The 27,419-nt window shown below is 40.7% G+C and overlaps 2 protein-coding genes across 7 annotated transcripts; one reads left to right on the top strand and one right to left on the bottom strand.

Moving 5' to 3' along the window:
• Positions 1 to 1,905: 1,905 nt before the first annotated feature.
• Positions 1,906 to 13,926, top strand: phf11 (PHD finger protein 11). 3 transcript variants are annotated; one of them, XR_015089495.1, is made up of 13 exons: positions 1,906 to 2,179; positions 4,369 to 4,473; positions 4,552 to 4,685; positions 4,760 to 4,797; positions 4,879 to 4,952; positions 6,773 to 6,795; positions 10,165 to 10,220; positions 10,418 to 10,497; positions 11,362 to 11,455; positions 12,280 to 12,414; positions 12,492 to 12,563; positions 13,225 to 13,389; positions 13,470 to 13,926. XR_015089495.1 is itself a non-coding variant. In XM_086051152.1 (12 exons), the coding sequence occupies exons 1-12, from the start codon at positions 2,069 to 2,071 to the stop codon at positions 13,299 to 13,301; spliced, it is 999 nt and encodes a 332-aa protein (XP_085907278.1). In that variant the 5' UTR covers positions 1,906 to 2,068; the 3' UTR covers positions 13,302 to 13,926. The 3 variants fall into 3 exon arrangements, 2 of the variants coding, with proteins under 2 accessions (XP_085907278.1, XP_085907280.1); XM_086051152.1 differs by having other exon boundaries at positions 13,225 to 13,926; XM_086051154.1 differs by lacking the exons at positions 1,906 to 2,179; positions 4,369 to 4,473; positions 4,552 to 4,685; ... (1 more) ...; positions 4,879 to 4,952; positions 6,773 to 6,795 and adding an exon at positions 6,858 to 8,614 and having other exon boundaries at positions 13,225 to 13,926.
• Positions 13,927 to 16,239: 2,313 nt separating this feature from the next.
• On the bottom strand, positions 16,240 to 26,460 carry LOC147136258 (RCC1 and BTB domain-containing protein 1-like). 4 transcript variants are annotated; one of them, XM_086051150.1, is made up of 13 exons: positions 26,271 to 26,460; positions 24,861 to 25,045; positions 24,463 to 24,640; positions 23,082 to 23,232; positions 22,830 to 22,996; positions 21,625 to 21,783; positions 21,438 to 21,545; positions 20,879 to 21,021; positions 19,263 to 19,453; positions 18,972 to 19,098; positions 18,505 to 18,656; positions 18,297 to 18,427; positions 16,240 to 18,214 (listed from the first exon to the last, which is right to left on the bottom strand). In XM_086051150.1, the coding sequence occupies exons 3-13, from the start codon at positions 24,586 to 24,588 to the stop codon at positions 18,074 to 18,076; spliced, it is 1,596 nt and encodes a 531-aa protein (XP_085907276.1). In that variant the 5' UTR covers positions 24,589 to 24,640; positions 24,861 to 25,045; positions 26,271 to 26,460; the 3' UTR covers positions 16,240 to 18,073. The 4 variants fall into 4 exon arrangements, with proteins under 4 accessions (XP_085907276.1, XP_085907274.1, XP_085907275.1 ...); XM_086051148.1 differs by having other exon boundaries at positions 24,982 to 25,045; XM_086051149.1 differs by having other exon boundaries at positions 24,463 to 25,045.
• Positions 26,461 to 27,419: the final 959 nt, after the last annotated feature.

The following is a 27,419-nucleotide window of genomic DNA, read 5'->3' as shown; positions in this document are numbered from 1 at the left end:
GGCTGACGTCATATTCGTCAAAACTCAGAACATTGGAGCTGATAATCGGCCTGGACGATAATCGGCCTATCCCTAGTTGTGACGACACGTAACTGTGCTTCAGACGTGTATTTTAAGAAGGTGCTGAAGACCTCCGACACATCCCTGTGGGTGAGGAATTTGGTTGAATCAAAACACCTCGTTTTGCCGTTCAGCTCCTGTAAAAGTTTATAGTGTACTCTTGGTTCATTCAGAAATTTCCCACAAAAAGCGAATATGCTTCACTTTTTGTGAGAAGTCTCGATATGTACAGTAGGTTTATGGCCTAAACTTTAGGCCATTTAACTGACTTCCATTTGTGGTAGCTTCTCCCGCAGCGCCCATGTTCGTGTCCGGAGCCACCCTGGTGTTCCTGTCCATCTATTTGTACGGCCTTCCAAAGCAAGACACGTCCACACTCTGCCAGGAACGTGCAAACACGGAGTCCAAACAGAATCTGGTTACTGTGTGAGTCGGCCGACTCAAGAGAGAGACCTCGGGCATCAGGTCCCTCTACCACTTGGACTGAGGAGGAGGAGGAGGAGGAGTGGGACGCCTGACACCCCTCCCCCTCACCCCAATAAACACAGACATTTTTTTTAAATCACTCTGTAAGAATCCAATTGTGGGGTTCTGTCTTCACCAAGTGTTAATGAAGCACTACTGCGCCACTTACTCACGGGAGGCAATGTCATTTGTGTGTGTGTGTGTGTGTGTGTGTGTGTGTGTGTGTGTGTGTGTGTGTGTGTGGCTGGGTATTGAGTAAGACTGAAAACTTGTGTATACTGAACTCAAGGTGAAATGCTGATCATTTGTTGAACTGTCATAGGTTGCGCTGTTAGAAAAACACGATAAGGATCAACAACTACACTTGTTATTGATTGCGAAGGGTCGTTTTCCAGCCCCTGTGTAGTTCCATAGATTATGAATGTACAGAATTGTTTTTCATACTCGAAATGACAAGAAGACATTACAGTACACAGTTGGAGATGTCGTCTCTTGTGTTTTCTATTTATATCCATTTTGTGTCAGTTGACTCCATAGAAATGTAGTAATTACAACATCCAAACAAAAGATGACATTTGGTATTCTGAATGTTCAGTGGGATGCTGTTTTGTCTTTTCCCTGCCTAACAAGTTAAACCAGTCTCGAGTGAAAGGTTGCTGTTACAATCGCTGAACAAGCAGTTATTAATTAATCAATTAAAAATGATTTAGAAAATGATGATTAATAATTAATAATGATGATTAAATTAAATATTTACAATTTGTCAACGGGCATGATGACCAGAATTCTCATCCCGTGGGCCACGGCCGAGCATGTCCCGCCGAAAAGTCTCTTCTTTGCCTGCATGGAGCATTCAGAAAATCAAAAGATATGACTTCATACTTGTGCCTTTGTGAAAATTAGTAGGCTAAAATTTTATATGACCACTTATGCTGATAAGGTTTTTTCTTCAGACTTTATTGAACTTATGCTGAGAATGTTCGTAGCTTCTGTTTGCAGACAGGTTATGTCAGTACGAGAAGAGAAAGAAAAAGAAAGAAAAGGCCACCCCTTCCTGTTTGACAGTGCCCCTCCTCCGGCCAGACCCCTCTCGAGTGCTGCAGAAACTTGGATCACTAACGTGACTACGCGGCGGCCATGTTGCCAAGGGCGGCAATACTGTACATCGGCGTTAGAACTAAGTCTTAACTTGCTCGTTTCTTGTTGATACTGATTAGGTTGACATTTTTCGATACCAAAACGTGTCCTGTGAATACACAGCATTTCAAAAGAAAGGCATAATTTTCAAGGTTGTTTCTAGTTCCCTTGTCAAAAATTTTCAGCGTTTTGTACAACCGTTTGCACGCTGACGCACGCGCGCGTACACACGCACACGTACGCACACACTAATGGACGGTCGTCTCTGCCCCTACTATCTTAGCGTCGCCGCACGCACGCAGTTCCAAGGCGGAGTTCTTATACTCTATATTTTCTATGCCTATCTTCGAGCACGGTCGGAGAGAGACGAAATTTCTTTGGAAACGAAACGAAAGTAGTGGTTAAAATGGATCCCAGTCAGAACTTACTCTGTGCACTTTGTCAAAGGGCCAGAGAGACGGAAGTAACCGGTGCCCTGTTAACCAAAGACGATGTCACGGCCCACCAGAACTGTTTGGTAAATATATATATATACAGTACTCCGGAAATCTGAGATGCATTCGTTTAACAATTTGTGTATGCCAGTTATTTTCCCCATCCAGCTAAATAAGTGTAAATCGAGTTATCTTTCGAAAGGCATGCATTTTTATTAATTTTTTTGTATTAGATCAGGGGTGTACAAACTTTTTGCAAAGAGGGCCATATTTGGTGAGGTGAGAATGTGTTGGGGTCAACCATTCAGCTTCAATTTGCTTTAATTTTTCACGGCATTTGTTACCAGTCACCTTGTCGTATTCGTTTGCAAATTTCGTCCGGTAGTGACACTTGATGTTGAATTCCTTAAAAAGCCACGATCGCTGAGTGAACTAGACAGACAGTTGTTTTGTATTTCTGGAAAAAAAAAAGACAATTTCCACACATGTCTTGGAAGCAACGGTCCTCCCTGTCAACTTTCTTTTTCTTCACAACAGTCTTTATTTTAGAAATGTGCTGGAAAGGGCCACACAAAAGGTCATGCCGCTAGCAATGTGTTCACTCTGACACCGAACACGACTTTAATGCTACGTTCACGCTTCATTCGCTCGCGTTTTACTGCGGGAAATTTTAAACCAATTGCTGCAGCCGCTCATTAGCGCACAGCGCAGGGGGGAGGGGCTTCGCTTGGTAGTAGACGACGGCATTTTTCAACATCGCGGTCAAGTGGTCAACACACTATGCTAATGCTAACAATATTGCTGTCTTGATTCAAGTTAATGAAACAGTCAAGTGCCAAGTTCAAGAACTGTAAAAAAAAAAAAAAAAAAAAAAAGCCGCAGATTGAACAGGACGCTGTGTGGCTGTGTGTGACGTAGTGTGACAGATGCAGATTGGCTGCCGCAAGGCGAAATGGCAAAAACATTCTTTTTTTTTTTAGACGCGACAAATGGGGCAAATGGACAGATTTTCAGTGCTTCGCTCCGCGTCCCACCGCTCCAAACACATCATTCGTGTATTTTATATTGTTGTCAATACTATTGACGGGCCACTCATTATTAATTTTATGCTAGAGGCTGCGGGCTGGTACAAATTTGAACACGGGCCGCATTTGGCCCCCGGGCCGAACTATGGACATCTCTGTACAGTATTAAATTGTGCAGGTGTACCTAATGCAATGTTCAATATTTATTAAAAATAATTTGCATTACTAGGACAGTTGCCTGACATGAATATTCTTTTCAAAGGAACAGACCAGTTAAAATACAGCATTCAATTAGTCAGTGTGTTTAACAAGGAATAAACATCAATGGCATCTGATTTCCTGAAGTGTCCGAAAATACATCTTGAAAAGTAGTGATCAATGGTCAGTTCAACACCAAACACTTCCTTGATACATTACGCTGATGCAGGAAAGGAAAATCGTTGATAAAGACTTATTTTATTTTGAAAAATACTTACCACTGATGTACGTTGAAGTCGTGACATAAATAAAGGCATGACTAACTAGTGTTGAAACACTTTTTTTGACTGATTGAACTGTATAGTCCACAGATTCCCATTACAGCCTTTGTGTACATTTTGTTCTTGTATTATTAATATCAATTTATTGTGCTGAGCCGCAAAGTCAGAGAAACATGTATCCATTTTGTCACCATGCTCCAGTTTCCTGGGATTATTGTTACACGTTTTACACTCCTTACCATCATGCATTCTTCTGTAAAGACATCCCCAAAAATGATGTTAATTCTTAAGATACTCACTGAGCTGAAATCTTATGAAATCAGCCAACACCAACAAATGTTTGTATTACACTGTGTTTATTAAAGGGAAATGCATTTCTCCCACAATTTTAACAGTTCCCAGGTATCTTAAAAAGTTCTCTGGCACTATTTTATAAAATATTACAAAATTCTTAACATCCACTTGTTACGCCCTGGTTGAAATCATGACATTTTTGGGAGGCGGTTCTGTCTCAAGCAAATGCAGAGTGCGACTTTCATTGCCATTATGACGGGTAGTGGGTGTTATAGAATATTGCGGTGACAGTGGCTCGCTCACAGACACACTGTCAGAAATGGGCAGCTCATGTTTTATTTCAAACTTGATGGGTAGGAATACACTCCAAAGACCCAATTATTTGTATACAAGCTATTAAAACAACAATATTGGCTAATAGGTCTACTTTAAGCATAATTTCTAAACATGATTCATGTTGTTTCTGGATCACAGTTGTTCTCTTCAGGTATATACTGCAAGGATTCGCCACTGTTCGACGACCTCTTCGGTTTTGATGTGGAGGATGTGAGGGACGAGGTCAAACGTGGAAGCAAATTGGTAGTTCAAATAATAGTGTCTCAAAAGCAATCATCGCACACTCGAAAACCCTTGAGTATGATCAATTGTTTCTGTCAGCTGTGTGCCAAATGTAAGAAAAAAGGTGCCACGGTCGGCTGTGAGGTGAGAAGTTGCATGAAATGCTACCACTACCCCTGTGCCATGGAAGACGTGGCCAAAACTGTTGTGGACAACGTCAAAGGCGAATATCGGTGAGTTCAGTGAATGTTTGTTGGCATTCATCCACGCAGATAGAGGGGAAAAAATGGTTGTGTGCACTTGTCAGGTTGTTCTGCTTCAAACACAGCACAAATCAAAAACAGAGTAAGTTCTGACCATCCTCCTCAAAATTATGAACTGAATTTGATATAATAAGTATATTACAATGTGTGTTTTAATCAACAGAAAAAAAGGATTCCTCAGATGAATGTGACCTTGTCCAGTCTGGATCAGCCACTAAATCAAGTTCTCCATCTAAGGTTAGTTGGTTCGATTGGCAGAAGTTACTGGAGCACTTTTATTCACAGTTTCACCCAACACTACTTCTGCACAATATATATACAGCGTATCACCCCCCCCCCCCAAAAAAAAAGTGTCTGTGATTGATGCCGCCGCGGGAGAGATGCTAACTTCAGAAGCTTTTTAAGGATCATTAGCTGACTAATTTACTATTCGAACCCGGTTTGGACACGCTTCAAAATGCGCCACTAGTACTTTACTACTTACCCAACTGCGTGTGCTTACTTCCATTGTTAGCCCCGGGGTTGGTTTTGTCGTATTGTATAATTATTTGGGTCCAACAGACGGCCAGAAGTCGCGTTCAACAAGTTATTTATTTTCCACACTTCCCTTCGTTCACGGCCTTCAAAATAAAAGCATACCAGCAAACCACTATACACAGCAGGTTTGCTACGGCGTATTTCCGGAAGTAGAAGACGCCAGAAGAAGTGCATGAATCCCACCTTGATGTGGCAGTGTCATCCTTGAGTGCTGGTGCTGCTCGCAGCTTAATATACTCCTGGACAAAAGTCGTTTTGAAACAGTTAAGTTCCAAGTCGGGGGGCGTCGCTTCAAAAAGACATTACTATTAGTACTTTTTTGTTACTGTTGACTCTTTTGGATCTGTGTCGGATCTTGGCAATGTGAATTTATAATGATGGTATATTATTACTTAGAGTATTATCACTATGTAGTGGTTCATTATCCGCCTCATTATCATTAGAATTAATTAAAATTAGATACACAGGCGGTCTGCGGGTTACGAATGAGTTCCGTTACTATGTTGGCGAATCCATGAACATGGAGAAGCCACATGGAACTCCAGTATGAAACCAGAGGTCAATTTTCAATCAAAATATAGTTAATGAAACAGTCAAGTGCCACCTATTCTTCCCAGAGAGCTTTCAGCATCACAAAGTGCTTTAATGTGGAGTCTTTCATTTTCATTGAACTTTTGATGTTTTACCATTGAGAAAAGGGATGAGGAATTTCAAACTGATTGTATTAAGCGAATATCTACTGTATAAGAAATAATCATACTTTATTTATTTATTTGGGGGGGGTTGTCTTAATTGTTGTCTTTGAAAATTAATGTAGAACAACAATAGTCATGTATTCAGCATTAAAAATATCAATTGTGTTAGAGATTCTTCATACTGATGTAGTTAGCAATGGGAATCATGGATAATTGTTTTTACTAATTCACGTAGGGCAGCTGTGCCATGTACCTAGCTGGGAAAAAAGTATTTGCTGTCTTCTAAAATTCTCAGTTTTTTGCATTATTTCCCTATGTTCATGTTTAAGATCATCAAGCAAATGTAAATATCAGACACAGATTACGAAAGTAAGCATAAAATGCATTTTTGAAATGATTTTAGTTAAGGGGGAAAAACATTACTCAAAGCTACCTGCCCCTTCGTGAAAGAGTACTGTCAGTTACGGACTACAAAACACACATGATTTAAAAGCCGCAACAGCTAAGTTTAGCCATAACAACAAATTTGTACATACATTGGTCACTTTGTATTAATAGCCACGGGTATCCACATTAAAGTAAGAGGTTACACAAATGTTTTTTTTTTGTTTTGTTTTTTACCTTAAACGCCAGCAGATTTTTTTCTCAAACAATGCCAAAGGCAGCAAGTTACACAGTAGCGTCACAGAACATTTCTCACTTATTCTCACATAAGGCAAAAATTTTCCTTACTTTTTTTACGACACTACATACATTTGTTGAACACTCTTATTTGTGTATGTTTATGATTTCCGTGTTTTTACTCCCTCCCTCCTTTTGAAACAGAGCCAGTCGATTCTTACTGACATGTAAGTGTTTCTAAAAGTAGTACTTGTATTTTTATGTGCGGGGGTGTGTGTGTGTGTGTGTGTTGCATGGCTTGGCATGCTCGCTTGGCATCAGTTTAACACAGGGGTGGGCAACCCATGGTCTTGTATATTATATCCAAACCGTGGGACCATGCGCCCCATAATGCAATTCTAAAGACAAACCCTGAGAGGAGCTCTTATAAAAAAATAAAATGTTTAACCCAAATGTCCATAATATGAGATGAACTCAAAGGTCTAAAACTTTTTCCACATACACAATATCACAATTTCTCTCAAATATTGTTAACAAGCCAGTCTTAATCTGTGATAGTGAGCACTTCTCCTTTGCTGAGATAATTCATGTTATTTGTTTTGAGGCAAATAAAGTACACGTTTTTGAGACAAATAACATACACTTCCATCAGACACTTATAATTGATTTTCCCAATTTTCCCACACAGAGCCGGAACAGAAGGATGAAAGAGCTGCGGGTTGCCGACTCGTGTTAGACAAATGATCAATTATACTTCAAGATATAAGATATCAAAATGTTTGACTTAATTCACTGCCAAAGACAAATTTTTTTGTATTTTCACAGTCCAGCCATTCAATCCCAGGAACTTATATTTTTTTCACATTTTTTCAAACGTTCGGGTAAAAGGGGCTCTGACAATATCTGGCAGTGAATGAGTTAATAGTAGGAATTGGCAATATAAATTATTTTTCCCATGTCTGTAAAGTAATTTGAGTCTGTAGATAATTTTATTTATGGTGTACAGTCTCTTTTTTTATTTATTGGACCAAATATCCGTTCCAATATTTATATTGTAGGAGGAAATAATAATAATGATTTTATTATAATTAATTACGAGTAGTGATCTCCCGCCATAGACTTAATACATTTAACATAAACACCACACTAAAGAACCTGATTTTAGTTATCTCTACCAGCCGTGGCTACATATTTTCCTTTCAAAATGTCGGGGAAAAAATAAACAGTTAATCACTGATTTAAAAAGAAAAAAAGTGCACATTGTTTTTAGAAGCGGTAGTCATGGCTGTCGGAAATCCATCGCAGTAACTGATTTCTTTGCAAAATTCGTCCATATTCTACGAAGAACTAGAATCCCATTTCTGCAAAACGGGCCAACCATAGTCTTCTACGTCATCATCCTGTCTTCCAGCCGATCATGTAGACTGACGTCATCAACAGGCGCAGGACCACAAATAAAACTGGTACCCACACTGGCTGCGGGGCTCACCGGCATAGACTTTTTAAATAACCACGTGTTTATCGATACTGGCACCGGTAAAGCAATAGTTGCGAAGAAACAAACATGGGGAAGAGGACCGAACTTCTGAATGGGCATTTTTATTTTAAAGTTCTTCCAGACGGCGCAGTCGACAAAAGGAAAGCGTTTTGTAGGCACTGCAATTTTGGATTTTGTTATCACCGGAGTACATCCAGTCTGAAATACCATCTAACTGCAATACACGAAGTTGACATCAGCATCCCGTTTAACGAAGCAAATAGTGAACTGACACTTTGGCTGACTCCGTTTGATAAAATGTCTGGGACAACTACAGACAAACAAAGTCAAGAGGAGCTAACAAATGCCATAGCGAAGTGGTTAGCTACAGACTGCAGGCCCATCAGTGTTGTGGACGATGTTGGTCTGAGAAACGTTTTTAGAATCGCAACGAACGACCGCATGTATGAGATTCCATCGAGACACGCAGTTACAAAAAGACTACACCAGTTGTATGAAGAAGAGAGGACTGCAAACGAGACAACTTTGCAACGTGCACCCTCTGAAAGGTTAGCTGTCATACCGCACGGAAGAAGAGAGCTTCTTTGTCGTCTTTACCTAAATAAAACAAAAAAAAATACACGTTTTAATATTTTTGATTGTATGGACATGTTTTAAAAATAAAACAATAAGTCTTAACTCTTTTCGAGGTGGAAAAACAATAGCTGCCGCTGACAAACTCCACACATCTTACCGAGGACTCCTTTAGCTGCCGAACAAGGAGCCTGACGTAAAATAAACGAAGTCCAGCACCGAACAGTGCAAGCCCAAGACGCAGCATTACAAAGCGACTGCTCCGTTGTTGTAATATACATAAGATTTAATAACCTGGCAGTGCCAGTGAGATTCAGTTTTGTTTGCTTTGAATACATAGTTTAAAGTTGGGATACAATGAGTGCTTGAACTATTGCTTAAAAGTGTTTTCAGAGCACGTTATAGCACTTTTTTATTCGGCATTTTGATGCAAAATAGAAGTGTTCGATACCTGACTTAGATTTATGGTTGGATTTTGTTTAGGGATGTGCGAGTACTGGTACCAGATGTCGGTATCGGGCCAATACCAGCCAAATTTCAACATATCCTCCACCTTCTTACACCCCATGCGCCTTTGCATGAAATAGATGCATGGCTTCTGGTATGGTGACACTGGCGTTTTGTTTACATAGAAACTGTGCGAGTCCACTTTCTATGACAGTTATAGACTTTAAATATGTGGGAAGTTGCCAGTTGTTGCATCTTAAAAACATTTAATCCCGCTTCCTACTAATGTAGCAGGTTAAGAGCATGTTTAAAAAAGAGGCAAGTGACAGGGTGCAGTCACATGTTTAACTACTTTCCGAACTCTGTCGCTTCAGACGTGAGGTAATGAGCAATCTGAAAAGCTCGGAGGTGTATCAGTACCTACAAAGTAAGAAAGTTGATATCGTTTTGTTAAGTGGTTGAACGCAGTCTTATTTAGCTTCAAGCAGACGTAGGACCCAGTCGAACCTTCTATTTCCCACAGCATGGTAACATGACCCGGACGTTTCAAGTTTCACTTCGCTCCATGTCACAGAAATCTTAACATTTTTTGTGAACATTTATACTTGATGTCAACTTCAACTGCTATCACATCAGTGAATCATGTGCGTTAGAAATAAAGGTGTGTTATTTATTATTTTTTGTCATCCTTAATTGAAATTTTTTGTGTTAAAAGTACTTGTGGTATCAATACTTGGAATTGGTGAGTACTTAAGTGAATACTCGTATTGTTAGCAGTCTGAAAAAAGTCTCAAACATCTCTAGGTTTGTAAATAATGCTATTAATTGCATTGATCTTGTGGTTAATCGTGATTAAAAGTTTTTTTTAAATGATCAAACATACTGTTAAGTGCAAATACGTGCGCGTGTACACAAAGTTCAGAGTTTATCGAGTCCGTTTCCCGCACGGCTCCCCCCCAAAAAAAGTCTGCGTACTTGTACCAAATGGCCTGCAGGTTTTATTTTTATTGTAAGTAGGCATTGCATTTTTTGTAAATGGAGAGTTGTTTTATTTTATTGTAACATTTGTCTGTTGCAGGCAGGCCAACATGTCCGCAAAAAAAAGGAAGATTATGTCAGATTGCTCAAGTTCAGGTTGTGGCTTTTTCAATTTCATATAAGATGTTTAGAAATACTCGCAATACCCACTCATTTCATGTTGACTCGTCTGCCGCTGTGAAACTCTGGTGTCCCTCAGGGATGCAAACAGCCCCCCTTCCCCTTGTTTTGCATCAGTTGACATCATTATTGCACCATGTTGATTGATGCCTTGTGTATTTTTTTTCCCACAGGTGAGGATGAGCCCTCTCAAACTTTAGCCCCTATTGAGGACTCTGATTTAGACGACAATTTCAACTTAAAGTCGTGGCAAGTAAGTAGTATCTTTCTCGTGGAATCATCATTTCAAGATGACATTTATTGATGTAACATCCATTTCTTTTTCCTGCACTTGTCAGCGTGTCAGGTATGACCACGCGTCATTCAGTTGAATTTTTTTTTTTTTTTTTTTTTTTTTTTAACGTGCAGTAATCACTTGATATGGTTTGTTTATTTTTATGTACAGTCGAACCTCTGTTTTGGAGTGTCCTATTTGCTATCCGATTCTTTTTTTTCGCCCAAATTTTGACCTGGTTTTCATACGTCCGGTCGGTTTTTATTCCAAAACTGCATGACTGGGCCACTCATTTCCCGAAATCTTCACCACGAATCCCATGCATTCGTGACTCGATCTGCTTATGTTTCTCATTGAGTGAGCATCACCTCACGTGTACATCCGAAGTATTTAATAATAATTGTTTTTCGTGCTAGTTTGAGTTTGACTGCTGATAAGCCACCATGGTGTGGTTTATGTCTGAACACTCAGGAAGCTATGTAAAAGGACGTAGATAAGAGACAAAGAAATGAGAGGGGGGGAAAAAAAGACCAAATTAGTGTGAGCCTGTGAGGAATATAGAAATAGGTGATACTGACGTGCTATTACTTAATTAGGCGTGCTGAGCTGCAAATAAAGACAAAATATGAATTCAGGAGGTCCTGAGTGCCAGCTCCTTAATAAAGAGAGAAGCACAATATAATGTTTTTTTTTTTCCCCACTGTGGGATCAATAAAGGCCTTATTAATTCATGAAATAATTTGTAGCAAAGTTTGCAACGAGCCCCCCATGCTCCCCTCTTCATTTTCCGACTCGTCCACGTGTAGAGAAATGCGCCACGTTCTAATGCAGCTGTTCCCTCAGGATGGCGATTCCCCAAGTCTGCTCCAACCTGAGAAGACCCCCACACGGATGTCATCCTCCAATGGAGTAGAGGTGAAAGTTGAGAAAGACCAAGGTAGAGAACTGATGCCATGGCGATTGTAGATCAGGGCTTGTCAAACTTTTTGGTTAGGTGACATGTTTTTTCCAAGGACACCTAAAGTCCTAAAGCCAATAACTCCACCATGTGTACTCGCACATTTTTCGACAAAAAAATGTCGGATTTCACCGTTAGTCAAAATTTACGTCAAAATACGTTGTATAAAAAAAAAAAAAACGAAAATACATGAAAATAAAAAGCATAAGATGCTGTACTTAGCATTACTGCTGATAAGTGGTGGAGAAGGATGAGAAGAGGGCAAGAAAAGGGAAAGATACTGCCGGCGCACAAACAGACACGATCGAGACACTCTGCGCATGCTCAACTGCAAGGAATGCTTTATTCCCCCCATATACTGTATTTATTTCGACCTCCTACCGAATCGCTTCACTGTAGAAATGCCCCGACACGCTGGACCACATTTACTTCCGTAAACAATACGTGGTGAGTGACATTGTCTCTTCTTGCGCATGTGGGTCACTTTGGCGACGCGTGCGTTCATACAGCAGACAAGAACGAGGTCGCATTTATAATGTAGTATGAACGCTTACACCAAAAAATGTGATATTTTTCAAACCATCCAAATTGAGCATTAAGACCTGCGGTGTAGCCATAGAGTGCTGAGTTTAAAATGTCTTTTGAAATCTGATTAATCGGCTTGTATAGACTTGCTTTTTTTTTTTTTTTTTTTTACTCTAATTGAAAACAGAATCGGTCAAGGCTAATTGATCCATCGAGACAAAAATATTTTTGCTGGTGTACAACTGAATGGCAAATCAACCAAATGTGATGTTTAACAGAGCACAACTTGGACGCTGCTACTTTCTGGGGACACTGCAACAAGGCAGGATGCACAGATGCCCTCTTCAGCGATTTCCTGACAGACATGAAGGACGTCTCCCTGAGGATCCAGAACGACCAGGCCAGCCAGCAAGGTGATTGACACGTGTCCATGGGAGGGTTCGACTGCTTCCGGGCAGACGTGCTAAGACGCGTGGCGCTGTCTCTGCAGATTTCGACATGGCGTTCAAAGTTATGATGGCTTCTGGAAAAATGACACAGCTGCTGAGAAAACAGCAAAAAGGTGAAGTATGATTGGGATGTTAGCAACAAGCTACATGAAGTGCTTGAGTGAAACATGCCACTTTTCTTCCTCACTAGATGACCACTTATCCCCACATCATTTTATTGTATTTCAACTTGATTCTCACAACGTTTTAGCTATTTTCCCTTTTATTATAATTTTTTTTCGCAACCATGACTCAAACAATAGATTTTATTTCAAGCGCCTTACGGAGAACCCAAGGACACAGAATAATGAAATGGTGGTTAAAATCACAGAAAGAAAAGGAATAAAATTTATTGTTCTATTTTTTTGGCAAGGGAAGATTATATACTTTTTTCTCATATTATTTATTAAATTTGATTAATTTTTTTAAATAATGATAACATTACAACTTAGTGGCATTATACTTGGTTTTGTAAAATCACACATTTTTTGTATGGTTATTGTAATATCACTTTATTCTCAAAATTATACTAAAGTTACAAATGTAATTATTTTTCACGACTTAAAACAACTTTACAAATTAATTTAGGTTACGTTGCGTAATGTAATTACATTACTTTTTTTTTTAGACCAGTCTTTTAACGTGCTATGACTTTTTTAATGTATGCTCTTTTCAATCTGATCGCTTTATGTATTTACAGTTCACGTCTGAATGTCACTTTTGTGGTTTTGATAGAGTTGGAGCAGAAACAAGTGGTGGTGCAAAAGTCACTGGCAGCGATGCAGGAAGTCATGTCTTTGCTGAGGAGCTGATCGCCACTTTCTCGCCACGCGGTATCCAGCGCCACTCTCCTTTGAAGCATTTTATGCTTTGGACTTTTTAAATTCCCCTCCCAGCTTGGTTAGCGCACCATCGTCATCACCCGAACTCTTTTGCTTCGAATAGCAATCTGACACTGTCTGTTCACTTGTTGCTTCCAGATCTGGTCTACATCACTGACCGCTGTCCACACTACAGAATCTGCAGCAGAATAAGTTGACTAAATCCACTCCCCATACTGCAAAAAAGAGCCCATAGTGCACTGCATGTTATCTGGACCACACCAACCAGTTACTTGCAACGGCCAAAATAATACAAATGAAAGCTAGTGTGGAACTTGAATCAGTCTTGAATCAGTCGAAGCCAGGGACCAAGCCAGGGACCAAGCAGTTTGAAGGGGCAAATTTGAGAATCCATAAATGCATAACTACAATGAAAATATCATTCTGATATCATCAGATCTGCATATTTAATAATGGAGTGAATCTATGGAACAGACCGAGTCTGACGCTGAAACAATGTCTAAATATCAGTTTTAAAAAATTGTTTCAATATGAATGTATGTTATTACTGTATGGAACATAGAAATGTTGTGAAAAAATATTTGGCCTTTCCTGATTTCTCTCTTTTTAGTTTTACATGTTCGTCACACTTAAATGTTTCCCATCATCAAACAAATTTAAATTAGTCAAAGACAGCATAAGTAAACAAAATGCTATTTTCAAATGTTTTTTTATGATGGGGGGGGGGGGGTGAATCGAATCCAAACCTACATGGCACTGTATTTATTTAAATTTAAACCTAAAAATTGGCTGGGTCACCCTTAGCAGCAACAACCAAAATCAAGCATTTTCTATAACTGGCAAATGAGCCTTGCACATCCCTGTGGAGATATTTTGGCCAACGTTTTCTTGCCGAATTGCTTGAATTCAGCTTCCCTGGAGGGGTTTCCTGCATGAACGACCTTTTAAAGTTTATACCACGGCATTTCAATCAGATTAACGTCTGAGGTTTGACTAGGCCACTCAAAACCTTTGTTGTTTTTTTTAGCCATTCAGAAGTTGACTTGATGTGTTTTCATCATTCTCCCTCAGAATTTTCTGGTAAAGAGCATAATTCAGTCACACAAATCACAGCAAGTCATCCAGGTCTTGAAGTTACAATGCGGCCCCGCCACCATGTTTGATTGTTTGGTTTGTTCTTTTTCTGAAATGCTGTTACATTTATGACAGATGTCACAAGAGACATGGAAGAGAAGTCTTGGAAATCATTCAGATGTGTTTTGGAAAAGTAAGACCAGCCTTTATATTCTTGTTAGTTAGCAGTGGTTTTCGCATTGGAACATACCGTTATGTATGTCCTTTTTGCCTAGTCTCTTCTTCATTGTTGCGTCATAAACACTGACCTTACCTGAGGCGAGGGAGTCTAGCAGTTCTTTAGACCTGGGTTGTCCTGGGTCCCTTTGTGGCCTCCTTGATGAGTCCTTGCTTAACCCTTGTGGTCGTTTCTGTGGCCAGGCCACTGCTAGAAGGTTCACCACGGTTCCACGCTTTCTCGATTTGTGAATAATGGCTCTCACTGTGATTTGCCGGAGTCTTAAAGCTTTCGAAACAACATTGTAACCCTTTCCTGTCTGATAGATGTCAATTTATTTCTCATCTGTTCTGGAATTTCTTTGGGTCATGGAATTTTGTTGTAGCTTTTTGAGGTCTTTTGGCCGACTTCATGTCAGATAGGTTAATATTTAGATTTATTGATTGAACAGGTATGGAGGTGGTCCGTGTCTCTTTTGGTCATTGGATGCTGATGTTGATGATGATGATGTTTGGGAGCAGATATGAAAAAATGGAAAAACGACTCATTTGATTTTCATTTTGAAATACAAACACCAAAATTGAAATACAGCTTGATTTTATTTTTTGTTGTCTGGAACGAGTAAGGAAAAGTCTAAAAACGGCTTTACTTTCCATTTTTTATTCCAAAACGAAAATAGAGTACAGCACTGACACAAATCGAAATACAGCTTGTATATCTGTCATACCTGTCAACTTATACATTTTCTCCGAATGTTATGCGTTTTTTGATCATTTCAAATTGTGTACGCCGGATAACAATTTTTGTACGGGGGGAAAAAAACGTTTTTTGTTAGATCTCGTCTTGCCCATTTCGGCTCTAATCCGGAGCGTCCGTTAGCGATTCCGACTGTAAACTTCGGCCGACTGAACCCCCAACGCTGTCGTCATCTGCTGGTCACTAGGAGAAATGCTTTCGGTGACAGAAATCGAAAACCAATATATGAGCCGTATTTCGATTTGTGTCTCGTGATATACAGTATTCTATTTTCGTTTTAGAATTAAAAATTGAACATCAAACTAAACCTCAAATTAAACATCTTCTTACTCGTTCCAGACAAAATCAAGCTGTATTTCAATTTTGATATTAAAAAGAAAATACAATAATCCGTCGTTTTTCAATTTTTAATATCTTGTTTCAAACGTAACGTCCAATGACCGAAAGAGACACGGACCGGAGGTAGTAATCAGGCTTGTTTTTTCAGTGAAAGTCAACTGAAAATGTGATTAGCCACAGTGATTTAAATGATTAAATTATTTAAATAAATTGAAATGATTTAACAAGTGGGCAAGTAAGTAACAGGGTGGGTTGGCAGCTTGGAATTTTTCTCTTGATAACTTTAAAAACTGCACTTCATGTTTACTTAAGTTAACTTTGTCCACACAAAACGTGGAAGCTGAATAGAAAATGAGAATTTTAGAAGGGGCAAATACTTCTTCATGGCACTGTATATTAGTATACTGTAATTTCTCTAAAACAGTTTAAAAAAAAAAGTTATCGTGAGAAATTACAGTTGGTGTTTGTGTATATATATATAGATATATATAATCATGTTCAAAATAAAGAATTCAATTCAAATTAAATTCAAATTGTTTAATAGTGTAAAATAAGTGTTACAAATCTGTCATATAGTAGTATTAAACAATGTCACAAGTACAAAAGGTATATAGGCAATTGCCTCCAAATATCTGCAGTTGAGTAAATGGATGACCATAATATGAACCCTTGACCTGGTGAGTGAGAACAGCACTTTCACTTTAAAAATCCTGTGCATAGGCCCAATGATAAACTTTTAAGTCTCCATCCTTCCTCTATCAAGGCCCTGGGAAAGGGGCACAAACTGCAGATTGAAAATGCCATTGGAAGCTGCACTTTGGATCCTCCAAGCAGGTGTCTCAGGTGATCAAGCTGCCCTCTCTCGGGACACCACCACTTGTTCAACATGGAGATTGGCCAGAAAAAAATAGGCTGAGAAAGCCAAAGCTGTGGATAAATCCTCATCTGGTCAGTCTGACCAAGCCTCTCAGGCATAGCCTTGACACTCAAACAGGTCACTCAGTATCATTCCCTACCTGCCACTTTAGAACAAGTAGAAAGTACATCACCCTCTTCAGCATGTATCCCTCTTGAAGCTGATCCTGCTGACAAGGACACGTTGTACACAGAGCTAGGCAACCTGGTAGGAAACAACCTTGCAGGTGATAGTCAAATGTAAGTTCTACTTCCCAGATGTCCATGTATGTACGCCCTACACGAGGGTTTAAAGCCGCTGAACATCCAGGCTACTCAGGGAAGAAAAGGCCCGCTTGGCAAGCTGACAAAATGCTGCTGAATAGGGGAGTGAGTGGCTGCAGGTCAATTGAAAGGACTCCACCCGGCTTTCGGGTGAGTCAATGGCTCACAGGTTGTGAACCCGGGGCGATGGGAGACACTGCTGGACCTGTCGGCACATCAGTAAAACACGGACGAAGGAGGGTGACCACTTGATAACCTAGACTGCGTTATCACTCGCTTGACCATCTCAAGTGTCATGTATGCCTTAAGTAATAGTAACATCACACACAGTTCAACACAACAGATGCAATACTATAAAAATGGTCCAAAAATGGAAAGATGTTTTTCCTAACCCAGCTGCATAATATATAAAGATAATCATGCATTTAATTTGCCTCTTAACAGACCATACATTTCTGGTAACCTGAGCTTATATCTTGGAAGTCAGTTTTGTGTATGTACAAGTGTATAGAAATCCATTTGAATGCTTATTCCAGTCCATCTTAAGGTCACTGTACTGGTACGGTCTGTCCTTACTAGTAAGACACTTGCGCGTCCTTATGGAACTCCATTGGCCATTTATTTGATAGCCATCTTCAGGCCATTGTTACATACTAGTCTGCTCTTTGTCATCACAAGAAAAACAATTCAGCACACTCGTAGGATACCGAATGATTGTTCAAAAAGAAAGGAACGGAAAGTTGGCCATTTACTCAATCTCTTACCAATATGCTGAATTATGAATAAAAACTAGTGCGCCGCAAAGGAAACTTTAAGCAGTTTGAGCATTTATTCAAGATCCTTCATAACCACCTTAAAATCAATTTACTAGTGTTATCCTTGTTCTCACTAGTCAGACAAATTTCCCAAACCAGTATGTCAAAGTGAGACAAAACTAAAGACCATTTAAATCTAATAGCTACTGGTACATGGATATGGAGTAAATGCTCAAAACAGCTTTCCAAGTAAGTGCTAAAGATGAAGACATTTGGCTCTGTCCACAAGTGCAAATGATCTTAAGAATCGAAAAGAAGTATAAAAAAAAAAAAAGTGCTTACATTTCCTTGGTCAGTTGAATAATGCAAGTCTGAATAAAGTCTAAAGTCTGAATATGAATGATTACATGTCCCAGAATGCATCAGTTCTTGAAGGCGCCGCAGCGGCTGGCTCGACATATGAAGTCCTTGAGCAAGTTGCCGTCGATCTGGCAGAAGGCGTCCGTCTGCGTCACTCGAGTCAGGTGGTTGACGCAAAACTTAAAGCAGAACTCCTCCAGATCCTGATGAACAAAAATTGAACAATTACACTCAATGGCGTAATAAACCGTTTTCTTGTTTTTTTGCAAGTGGCCAAAGGCGGACCTCGGCGTCGTAGCGCACGGCGGCCGACAGCAGCGTGAAGGCGTTCTCCACCGTGATGCCGCTCTTGATGATGTGCTGGCACAGACGCTTCAGGCGGTTCTCGCAGTAGGACGTGGCCAGGTCCAGAAGTCCTGCACATGCAACACTTCCGTTCAGAAAGGACACGAGTGCCGGATGGAGAGCTTCCGTCCGCATTTCAGAGTCTGACCGATGGCGTCCTCTGGCGGCAGCTCCACGTTGTCGGTGTAGAGGAACTCCAAAAAGGAGCGATACACTGGGAAGGAGAACTGGTCGATTTCAATCACCTCCTTCATGTCTTCGTTCCAGTGCGACTGGAACATGGAGCGGAAGTGTTCACACCTTGAACCGGAAGATGGATTGAATGGTTTTATTTCTTTCCTGGTCCCTCAAAAATCAACTGGCAAACCTTAATGTAATGAACAAAACTGCTAGCATGACCGGCTTGGTTACTAATCCGTAACGAGCTAAGCTAACGATAACAACGCGCTCCTGGTCGCGAGGTTCTGAAGGACAGATTAGTGAATTGGGCGATAGCCAGTTTAGTCAATTTTGCTCTCCAATGTCACTGGCCTGTGTCTCCATCTCCCATTTAAAGCTATATTCTAAGTTTTTTGTTGTTGTTTTTAATGTAATGTGCCATGAAGCGCGTTTGACCTCATCTTGAGAACTGCTTTGTGGACGTAGATGTATTTGCCATCCACGCAAAACTTGAGGTCGGCCGTCTCGGGGTTGTCAAACTCCTTCTTGATACACTGGGCCACCGTCAGAAAGTCGTCAAACTCTGAAAGGAGATCCCCACGTGAGAATAGAACCCGTGGCTAATCCTATCCCAGTTCTTGGTGCTGACTTGTTTCATAATCGATTTCACAGAACTCGATTAACTTCATTGCCTTGTGGTGACTCAAGTTGTAGTGAACCCTTAAAATAACCGTGCACTTATCTTACCCGTGGACAGAAGCCTCCACATCACCGAGGGTGTGGCAAAGCAGGCGAAGACGTCGTCAGTGCAGGCAAAGTGTGTGAGGTGGGGCAGCAGTATGGACTGCCCCCTGCACTGGCCCCACATGTACACGTGGCCAATCTGCGTCTTGGCGGCCGACGTGTGCGTGGAGTGACAGGCGGCCACCTCCACGATCCTGCAGAGCAAACAAAATAGCAGAGCGCCGTCAAAGCGGGCGGCGCGGTGTCTTTTTCTCTGCATTTATTGCCATAAGCACGCTTAAAGGGGCATTGTGTAGAATTCAGTGCCATCTAGCGGTGAACTAATCGAATGCAACAACCTAAGTTCAAAGCGCATGCATTTTGAAGCACAGGCACCAACGGTGCCTCGGAGAGACCACTCGTTGCAAACCTACCCACCAATTTCCTCAGCAGAGGAACAAAGCAAAATGTCATCACAAGCGACTTCTAGTATTCCGTCAAGTGACGAAGTGAGTGCATTGCATTTGTTACACAGGCTGTCGTTATGATGTTGAGGAACTGCGTTCGCCAAGTTTGTCTCTTTCAGGTATCCGTAGCAGAAAGATGGCAGCCTCCGGTCGGGGAGGCGCGCCCTATGTAATATAATTAGCGGTTATATTTTTTGAAAATTTATGTTGATGTGATAGAACATAGTTTGCAAAATAGTGTTTTTGGGTTTTTTTTAATGAATGAATGAACATTGAAAAACCTAAACATTGTACACACTGTCCCTTAAAAGGAAAACAAATTATAGTAGTGTCTTGAGCTAAATTTGTTCCTTGACCATACTCGCAACTCAAAACACTCATGTCAAATTATTTTTCCCAGTTGAAATAAGTGGAAATGCCATTTGCCAACTGTGAACTCCAAATGAAGCATTTTGCAATGTGTTTTTTAATGAGAAAAATATCACTGCGTAATATAAAAACCCCAATTGCATTGGGACATTGTGTAAAAAAAATATACAGCAATGATGAGAAAATGCAACTTCTATTACATTAAATACACTACAAAGACAAGATAATATTCAATCTGATGAACACTGTTTTTGTTTTTGCAAATATTCACTCATTTTCAACTGGATGCCTGCAACATGTTCCCAAATGCTGGGAAGACGTTTTTGAGCATTCCTCAACTTTCCCACTCTTTTGTTACGCCTTTCCAGGGTTTTTCTCTTGTAGGCATTGCATTCAAAATGAGAGAATAGTTGCAACAACAAAAAACAGTTAATCAGTTTGAATGTTAAAAATCTTGTCCCATTCGATTGGATAATATTGAAAGTGTTAATGCTTTCTGGGGGTTACAATAGATTATCATAACAGCTGGCAATCACACCTCAAGCATGTTCAAACTAAAGTGTCACAAAGCATCTCTGTATTAAATGAAGCCAAGTAGGCCCTGGATTAAAAAACACTTCACAATCCATACGGTGTAGTTCTCCCATATCGTAGTTCAGTATTTTAAAGCTAAAACTATGTAGTGTTAGCCTGTTGGTCAATCTGACAGTGTGAGGTTCAGATTTTAGATAGCCCATCAAAACTTCACCTGTCAGATTTTGAACCACATCAGCAGTGAGAAGGAAGAGGAGAACTTTGTCGCACCTTCCTTTCTCGCTCATAATCTGCACTGGGCTCAGCTGGTTGCTCTTGTTGCCCGTGCCCAGTTGTCCGTACGTGTTGGCGCCCCACGCGTAGAGGACGCCTTCGTCCGTTAGCGCCAATGAATGTGCATAACCACACACCATCTGGAGTGGAAATAACAACAAACAACTTTAGGCATGTAATAAACACACCCCTTTGCGTTAAATTGGGGAGTAGAAACCGCCTGATTGATTTCATTTTGCAATTACAGTGACCTAAATTATCACAACGTTGCTAAAGGAAATAAATGACACATTAAGAGCCAAAGCAATACAATAATACTCAAAATACAATTTATTTTTTTTGGAAGGACTCCCACAAATAGGACAAAAAGCTGCTTGAAGACTAAATGACAGACTTCTTTCGAGATATTTTTTGTGGGTCTAGTTAATCGCTGGCGCCAAGACAATGTGAGTTTTTGTGTATGGGAAAAGCTTATTTGGTTCCAGAAGAATAACATTGACATATTCATCTAAGAATGTTCGTTATTGTGACTGTAGCTTGCAGTGGAATCCCGCACCTGTTGCACACACAAACCCTGCAAACTCGCAAGACGACAAGGAGCCAGCTGGTTGCCGTTATTCCCCAGTCCCAGCTGTCCGTTGCCGTTGTAGCCCCAACCGTACACCTGCCCAAATGAATCAAGCAATAAAGTCATACCTGGGCAACATTCTACCGGAGAGTGAAGAACAACGTGTTGTCATCACCTCGCCATTGTCCACCACCGCCATGGACGAGGTCTGTCCACAGACGATGCTGACCACCATCTTGTTCTGAAGGCCGCTGGAGACGCGACGCGGGTGAGGCTGGGTGGCTGTGGAACCAGACCCCACCTGCCCACAGTTGTTGTAACCCCACGCGTAAACCTGACAGCAAGCAAGGAGGACAAAAGGAGGCATGGAGAATAAAAGCGTACGAACTAGGGATGTTCCGATCAGGTTTTATGACACCGATAATGCATGAGTGAGATCGGTCGATACCGATCACATGGAACATCTGTAGATTTTTCCATTTATTCATTGTGACTGCTGTTATGCAGTATAAATGGAATTACATATATATATAAACAATATCTGAAAAAAAAAACCCAGCCATATTATTGCCGTAATTTTGACAAAAATCTCTATATATTTTCAAAAGCATGAAGAAATACAAAACCGTTGCTGATACAATACAACAATTACTCAGTCACAAAGATAACTAAAAAAACTTAAATTTTAGTAACAGTTTTTAACAGATCAAAAATAATCAGCAGTCTCAAAAGACTTAACTGACAAAAAGTCAAATAAATAACATGCCACCTAAACATTGCATGGTTCAGAATATAATCAAAGTAGAAAAAATAGTCACATGCAGTCTTCACTTGAATAAACTATTCAATGAGTTCCTAAATTTAAACGACTCAGGAACTTTATTGTCTTGTGCATAGACAAACTATAGTGTATTTGTCAACGAGAAAAAAGTCACTATTAATCTTTTTATCTCCCCGTGGCAATAACGCCACTTATACTGCGCTATGTCCGCCTTGACTTTATTCAATGCAGTGAGCCTCGTAAACTCACCATAGTCTCCCAATTGCTTGTTCTTTAAATGTCGGATTAAGTTGGTTGTGTTGAAAATTTTGACTTGATAGAAGTTTGAAACACATTAACATTTGATTTTATTGTTCAAATGAAATACAGTATTTACAACTTCTACAAATGACGTCACGTGGCCCATCTGTCGGTTTTAAAAATCTAATCTGGTCCATGAGCACAAACATTTTCTCCCCCTTGCAATGTATAGTCAGGATTCTATTCCGTTTTTGGATGTCATCGCAAGTCTGGAAAAGATGATTGAGCAAGTAAAGCGCTAGTAGTAGTCTACATGAATAAAGGTGAGTCTCCACGCTGCTAGAAGTGAGAGCGCCTACCTCTCCGAATTCGGTGAGCGCCATGGAGTGGTGCGAGCCGCAAGCCACCTCGATCACCTTCCTGTTGAGCAGGCTGGGCGACACGAGCACCGGCGCCAGCCCTTGGTTGGTGGTCCCGTTCCCCAGCTGGCTATAGCCATTGTGCCCCCAGGCGAACAGCTCGCCATCTGAAACCACCAAAGAGTCCCAGAAATGACACACATGAGATGCAATATTGCGACAGTTCACAAGAGGACCACGTGTTGGCGATACCCTCGGTGGCCAGCAGCACGTGCGGGCCGCTGCCGTAACTCATGCTGACCACCTCCCTGCCGCTCAGGAAGTCCAGCTTCTTGGGTACGATGGTGCTCTGGTTGTCTCCAGTGCCCAGGCAGTTGCTGCAGTTGAGTCCAAACACATACACCTGGAAAAAGCAGAGCAAGTCAAACCATAAGAGATCACAATTACGCAAGCAAAAAGCCACAGAGCCAACCAAATTCCTTGCCTACCTCCAACAAGCGCGAGTGTTTTTAATCAGATTTCATTTCTTTGCTTATTGACAACGCGTGATTATATTTCTGTGCAACGTCCCCTTTGACCCATTAAGGACGGGAGCGCATAACCGCGTTTCTCCCGGGAGCGCTGTTGCGTCATTCTACCTTTAAAGCCGGGAGAGCGGATACGTCGGTGTCTTTTTGTAATCCAATTCTCTGTCTCTTAGCCAACTTAACGCATCAGAATATACACGTGACGGTGTCGCGAGACCGCGGAGGATCTCGTGGAATTTTTTTCGAGCCGTAGGTAGGCTAATGGCGGAGGTCGGGAGCTCTGATAAGTAACGGCAGTGCTATATAGACACGCACGACCAGTGGAATCAGTCGAATGCGATATGATATAGTTTGTAGACAATGACGATATTGACGTCTCCGTAACAGAATAGAGGATGGTAATTACCACTCGATTTTAAAAAAATTAAAAGTAGTGCTTCTCTTGCGCTGACACGTTATTATTACATCTTTGATTGGAACAGTAAATAATAAATTCTGCCTGTGTGAAAGCCACATGTCCTAGCTCTTTATTTTGGAATTATGTTTCTGTCTGCTACAGGGGCTGAGATAATCATTTTGTAAGTGTTGAATTTCTGGGAGAACTGGGAGGTTTTCAAGGGTAATTCCAAAAGGCGACCTTGGGTTTTGGGGAGCTGTTGAGAAAGGCACTACTCCGTAAAAGTCAGCTTTACAGATAACACGACTACTCTGCTAATATGAGGTAATCATACATTTACGGGTTCACAGTCATAACAGCCCTCCGAGGGACATGTGGCCCACAACAAAATTGAGTTTAACACCCCTGTCTTAGGGGAAAATAATATGCCTGTTAGCAACATTCAATTATCGGTCTATGTGTGTTGCGCCACGGTTTGTGTTTGAATATCTGTTGCTTAAAGGGTTCTAAATCCACAACTATTGATGCTAAGCATTAGCATGTCAAATGTGTTTTCCATTTCATGTTAGCATTAAGGCAGCAGGCCACTCTTAAGGCAATGTTTGGTGGATTAAATACACAAGGTGTAACTCTCTTTGTTTTATGTTTAGTTTGACAGTAAACTTGAAACTGGGCTGGCAGTGCTACAGTCGAGAGTATGCATACTCACCTCATTGTCACTTGTGATGAAGATGGCCTCGTTGGCGGACGCTCCAAAAACACACGCTTTCCATATGCAGGCCAGGTCCTGGGGCGCCATTAGACTGAAGAGAGGCCATTTCGCGACATCCACCATTTTGTCCTAGTGTGTCGGTCACTCTGAGGTCAGCTGGTTGTGGGACAGGGTGCTACCTCAAACAGAAGCCAAGGGAGGGAGGAAATCAGACAGGTGAATTAAAGAAACACAAAGACGTTCGAACTAAACAAGAAACGATGAGACAAACTGGAAGAGAAACAAATCTAATCTACACAAGAATATTAAAATCAGAATTAGTTATATGTGAGACTAAATATTAAAATCAGAATTAGTTATATGTGAGACTAAATATTAAAATCAGAATTAGTTACATGTGAGACTAAAAGAATGTGAGAACTAGTGATATATGGCGGAAAAAAAAAAAGGACACATGATCAAATTAGAACCCCAGGCAATAAGCAACAACATTCCATCTCTCCGTCACTTAAATACCCAGCTGATTGAAATGCCAAGCAGGTGTGCGCTGGATGCTCCTCCCATCCACCAGGCTCACGGCCTGGAAAAATATTAGAAAATTAGCCACGGAACAGAGGAACATGACAATCTTCCCCGTCCCCGTTGAAGCGAAGCAGCTCCAGACCATGATACTGCGACCCCCATGTTTGACAGTGTGGACGCTGTTTTCAGGGTCATGTGCGGTGGGTGTCACTTTTAATGCTAACTTTTTGCATTTACAAACAACAAATAAATATGATCACTGTCTTCACATGACTGAACATCATTATTAAGAATAACAATAATAACTAAGGCCCGATCAGTTAATTGGTCGGATGATTTTATTTATTTGCCAATATTACTTTTAAAATTGGCAAAAATCTGCCATTTTGCCTCTTGTTTTATTGAAATTTTAATGACATTCAAACCTTCTAAACCCCCCCCCAAAAAAGAATTGGCAGATTTTTGCCAATTCATCTTTCTGTTGTAAAGTTAAGCAATACTTAAAGCAGAAGTCAACACAAACATATTATTTTCAAGAATATGTTCCCAGCAGGCCCACTAATTGAAACACAGCATTCTGATTAATTTTGCGTTTGTGGAATATAAGTTAAGCAGCAAAATGCACTTGTTTTTAGCCATCTCTGGGGGCAGCCATTTTGTCTTCTATTGACTGAAAATTACATCACAACTACTCACTACGTCCAATCACGGCTGACCTGTTTTGGTACAATGTCTCATTCAATTAAATGTTTTTTTTTTTCCTTTTCTTGTGTAAAATGTGTTATTGTGGGAATGCTGAATTTTTGGACAGTTAAAAAAAATCTAAAGCTGAATGTCCTGAATTTGTAAATATTTTAAAGTTTGACTTCATTGAAAACGAATGAGAGGTGTGTAGAGTAGATTGACAAAAACTATGGGTGGACTAATAAAAATTTATCATTTGAGTGCTGCATTCACAAGCGCTCTCTTGTAGACTTGATAGAGGGACACGGTTAACGGACGTATTTTAACAGAAACGGTTTGCGTTTGGGATTAGAAAAAATAATATTTACACGACTCTGGTAACGCACATCGTCTATTTATGATGACTGGGGTGGCAGACAAATATGGCCATTGTTACGAACACACTATTCACCAAACTGGCTGACACCGCAAGACCCAAAACAAACAAAGAAAAAACAGCCGGGCGAGTAGTTGCTGGACTCATCCGTTTGCAAAGTGGCGGCTAAGCTAGCTAGCTACTTCGCAGGCAACGAAGGCAAATGTCTTTGGCAAAAACTCACCTATTGCAAGTGTGCGGGGAAGCGTGTCTATTTGTCGTCTTCAACATGGCACCCGAGGGTCTACTATGGCCGTCGGTCACAAATGTTTACGACGGGCGGCCGGGAAGAGTTACCTGCCACCATCAGTCAACAGCCGCAGCTCCAACTAAACGGAGCTCGACCTGACTGACGCTTGTTTGCGGAAGTCACACTATGACGCAGGCAAACTAATCGATCACAGAGCGGGCCTGTTTGGATTGAAACACGACTTGGAGGAGATGACCTCCTGGCTGATACATAATATGAACAATGAGATACCTTTGATGCTGTGGAAGCCATGGCTTGTTGTGCTGAAAGATGTGGTGACTACAAAAGTATCTGGAAAAGTCAACTCGGACTGAACTTTTATTTGGGGTTAAACATGAGTTTGAATGTGATGGTTAACTGAACTCTGGACACGTCCACATTCCCAAGCGAGTAAATTCAACCATCATTTTTTTTCCATTGCATGTTGACTCGAGCAGCAATGTTCACCCACGCCGTCTCCCTGTTTTAGCAGCTGCAGCTGTGTTGCACTCCTTTCTCAAAATGTGTTAAAACGTGCCCTATGACTGCATTAATGTGGCACTTGGATGAGCTTTACATTGACACTTATATAATGGGTTTGCATGTAAAAATGACATAAGTACTAAAATGCCCACCTCAAAAGACTGTAGTGATTTAAGGGCTTTTTTGGTGATAAGGTTTACGACAAATTTCCCCGCCCATTTCTGGGGCGTGGCTTATGTTGTGTTTACGGTCTCAGCTGTCCACGTCACGAGAGGGAGCCAAGCGTGGTAATATTGCTAGCTTTGTCAGTTCTGTTGTCTAAAACGGTGACCGATTATTACCAAAATGCAAATGCACATTACTATTCTTGTCCACTACAACGTGTTAAAGTATAAAAGTGTTCTGCACAATAGTTTGGATTTATTGACATAAAACGTGATCTCATCATGATCCCCTCCACAAAATCAAAAATACTGTGGCGATTGCTATATACAACTATTGAACGACAAATCTGGATGATATTTGACAAACAACCCTGCTGGCTACAAATAGATGACTTTTGTTTGTAAATTGGCCATTCCTTGCCAAAATAGCAGGTGATATGGCGGGGTGACATCGTCA

The sequence above is a fragment of the Filicampus tigris genome, chromosome 14, assembly GCF_054856515.1.
Source record: "Filicampus tigris isolate MCC_2025a chromosome 14, RoL_Ftig_1.0, whole genome shotgun sequence".
Taxonomy (NCBI): domain Eukaryota; kingdom Metazoa; phylum Chordata; class Actinopteri; order Syngnathiformes; family Syngnathidae; genus Filicampus; species Filicampus tigris.
Note: the sequence above shows the minus strand (reverse complement) of the source record. Positions and strands in the feature narration are given on the sequence as shown.

Bases quoted from the DNA above. Each gene is read 5' to 3' on its own strand.
- phf11 (XM_086051152.1), top strand. From the start codon at position 2,069: ATGGATCCCAGTCAGAACTTACTCTGTGCACTTTGTCAAAGGGCCAGA. The intron at 4,686-4,759 runs GTGAGTTCAGTG...TGCACTTGTCAG, and splicing joins AACGTCAAAGGCGAATATCG to GTTGTTCTGCTTCAAACACA. The intron at 6,796-10,164 runs GTAAGTGTTTCT...TGTCTGTTGCAG, and splicing joins CAGTCGATTCTTACTGACAT to GCAGGCCAACATGTCCGCAA.
- LOC147136258 (XM_086051149.1), bottom strand. From the start codon at position 24,588: ATGGTGGATGTCGCGAAATGGCCTCTCTTCAGTCTAATGGCGCCCCAG. The intron at 21,784-22,829 runs GTAGGCGCTCTC...GCTTGCTGTCAG, and splicing joins CGCTCACCGAATTCGGAGAG to GTTTACGCGTGGGGTTACAA. The intron at 21,022-21,437 runs GTGCGGGATTCC...TTTCCACTCCAG, and splicing joins AGGGTTTGTGTGTGCAACAG to ATGGTGTGTGGTTATGCACA.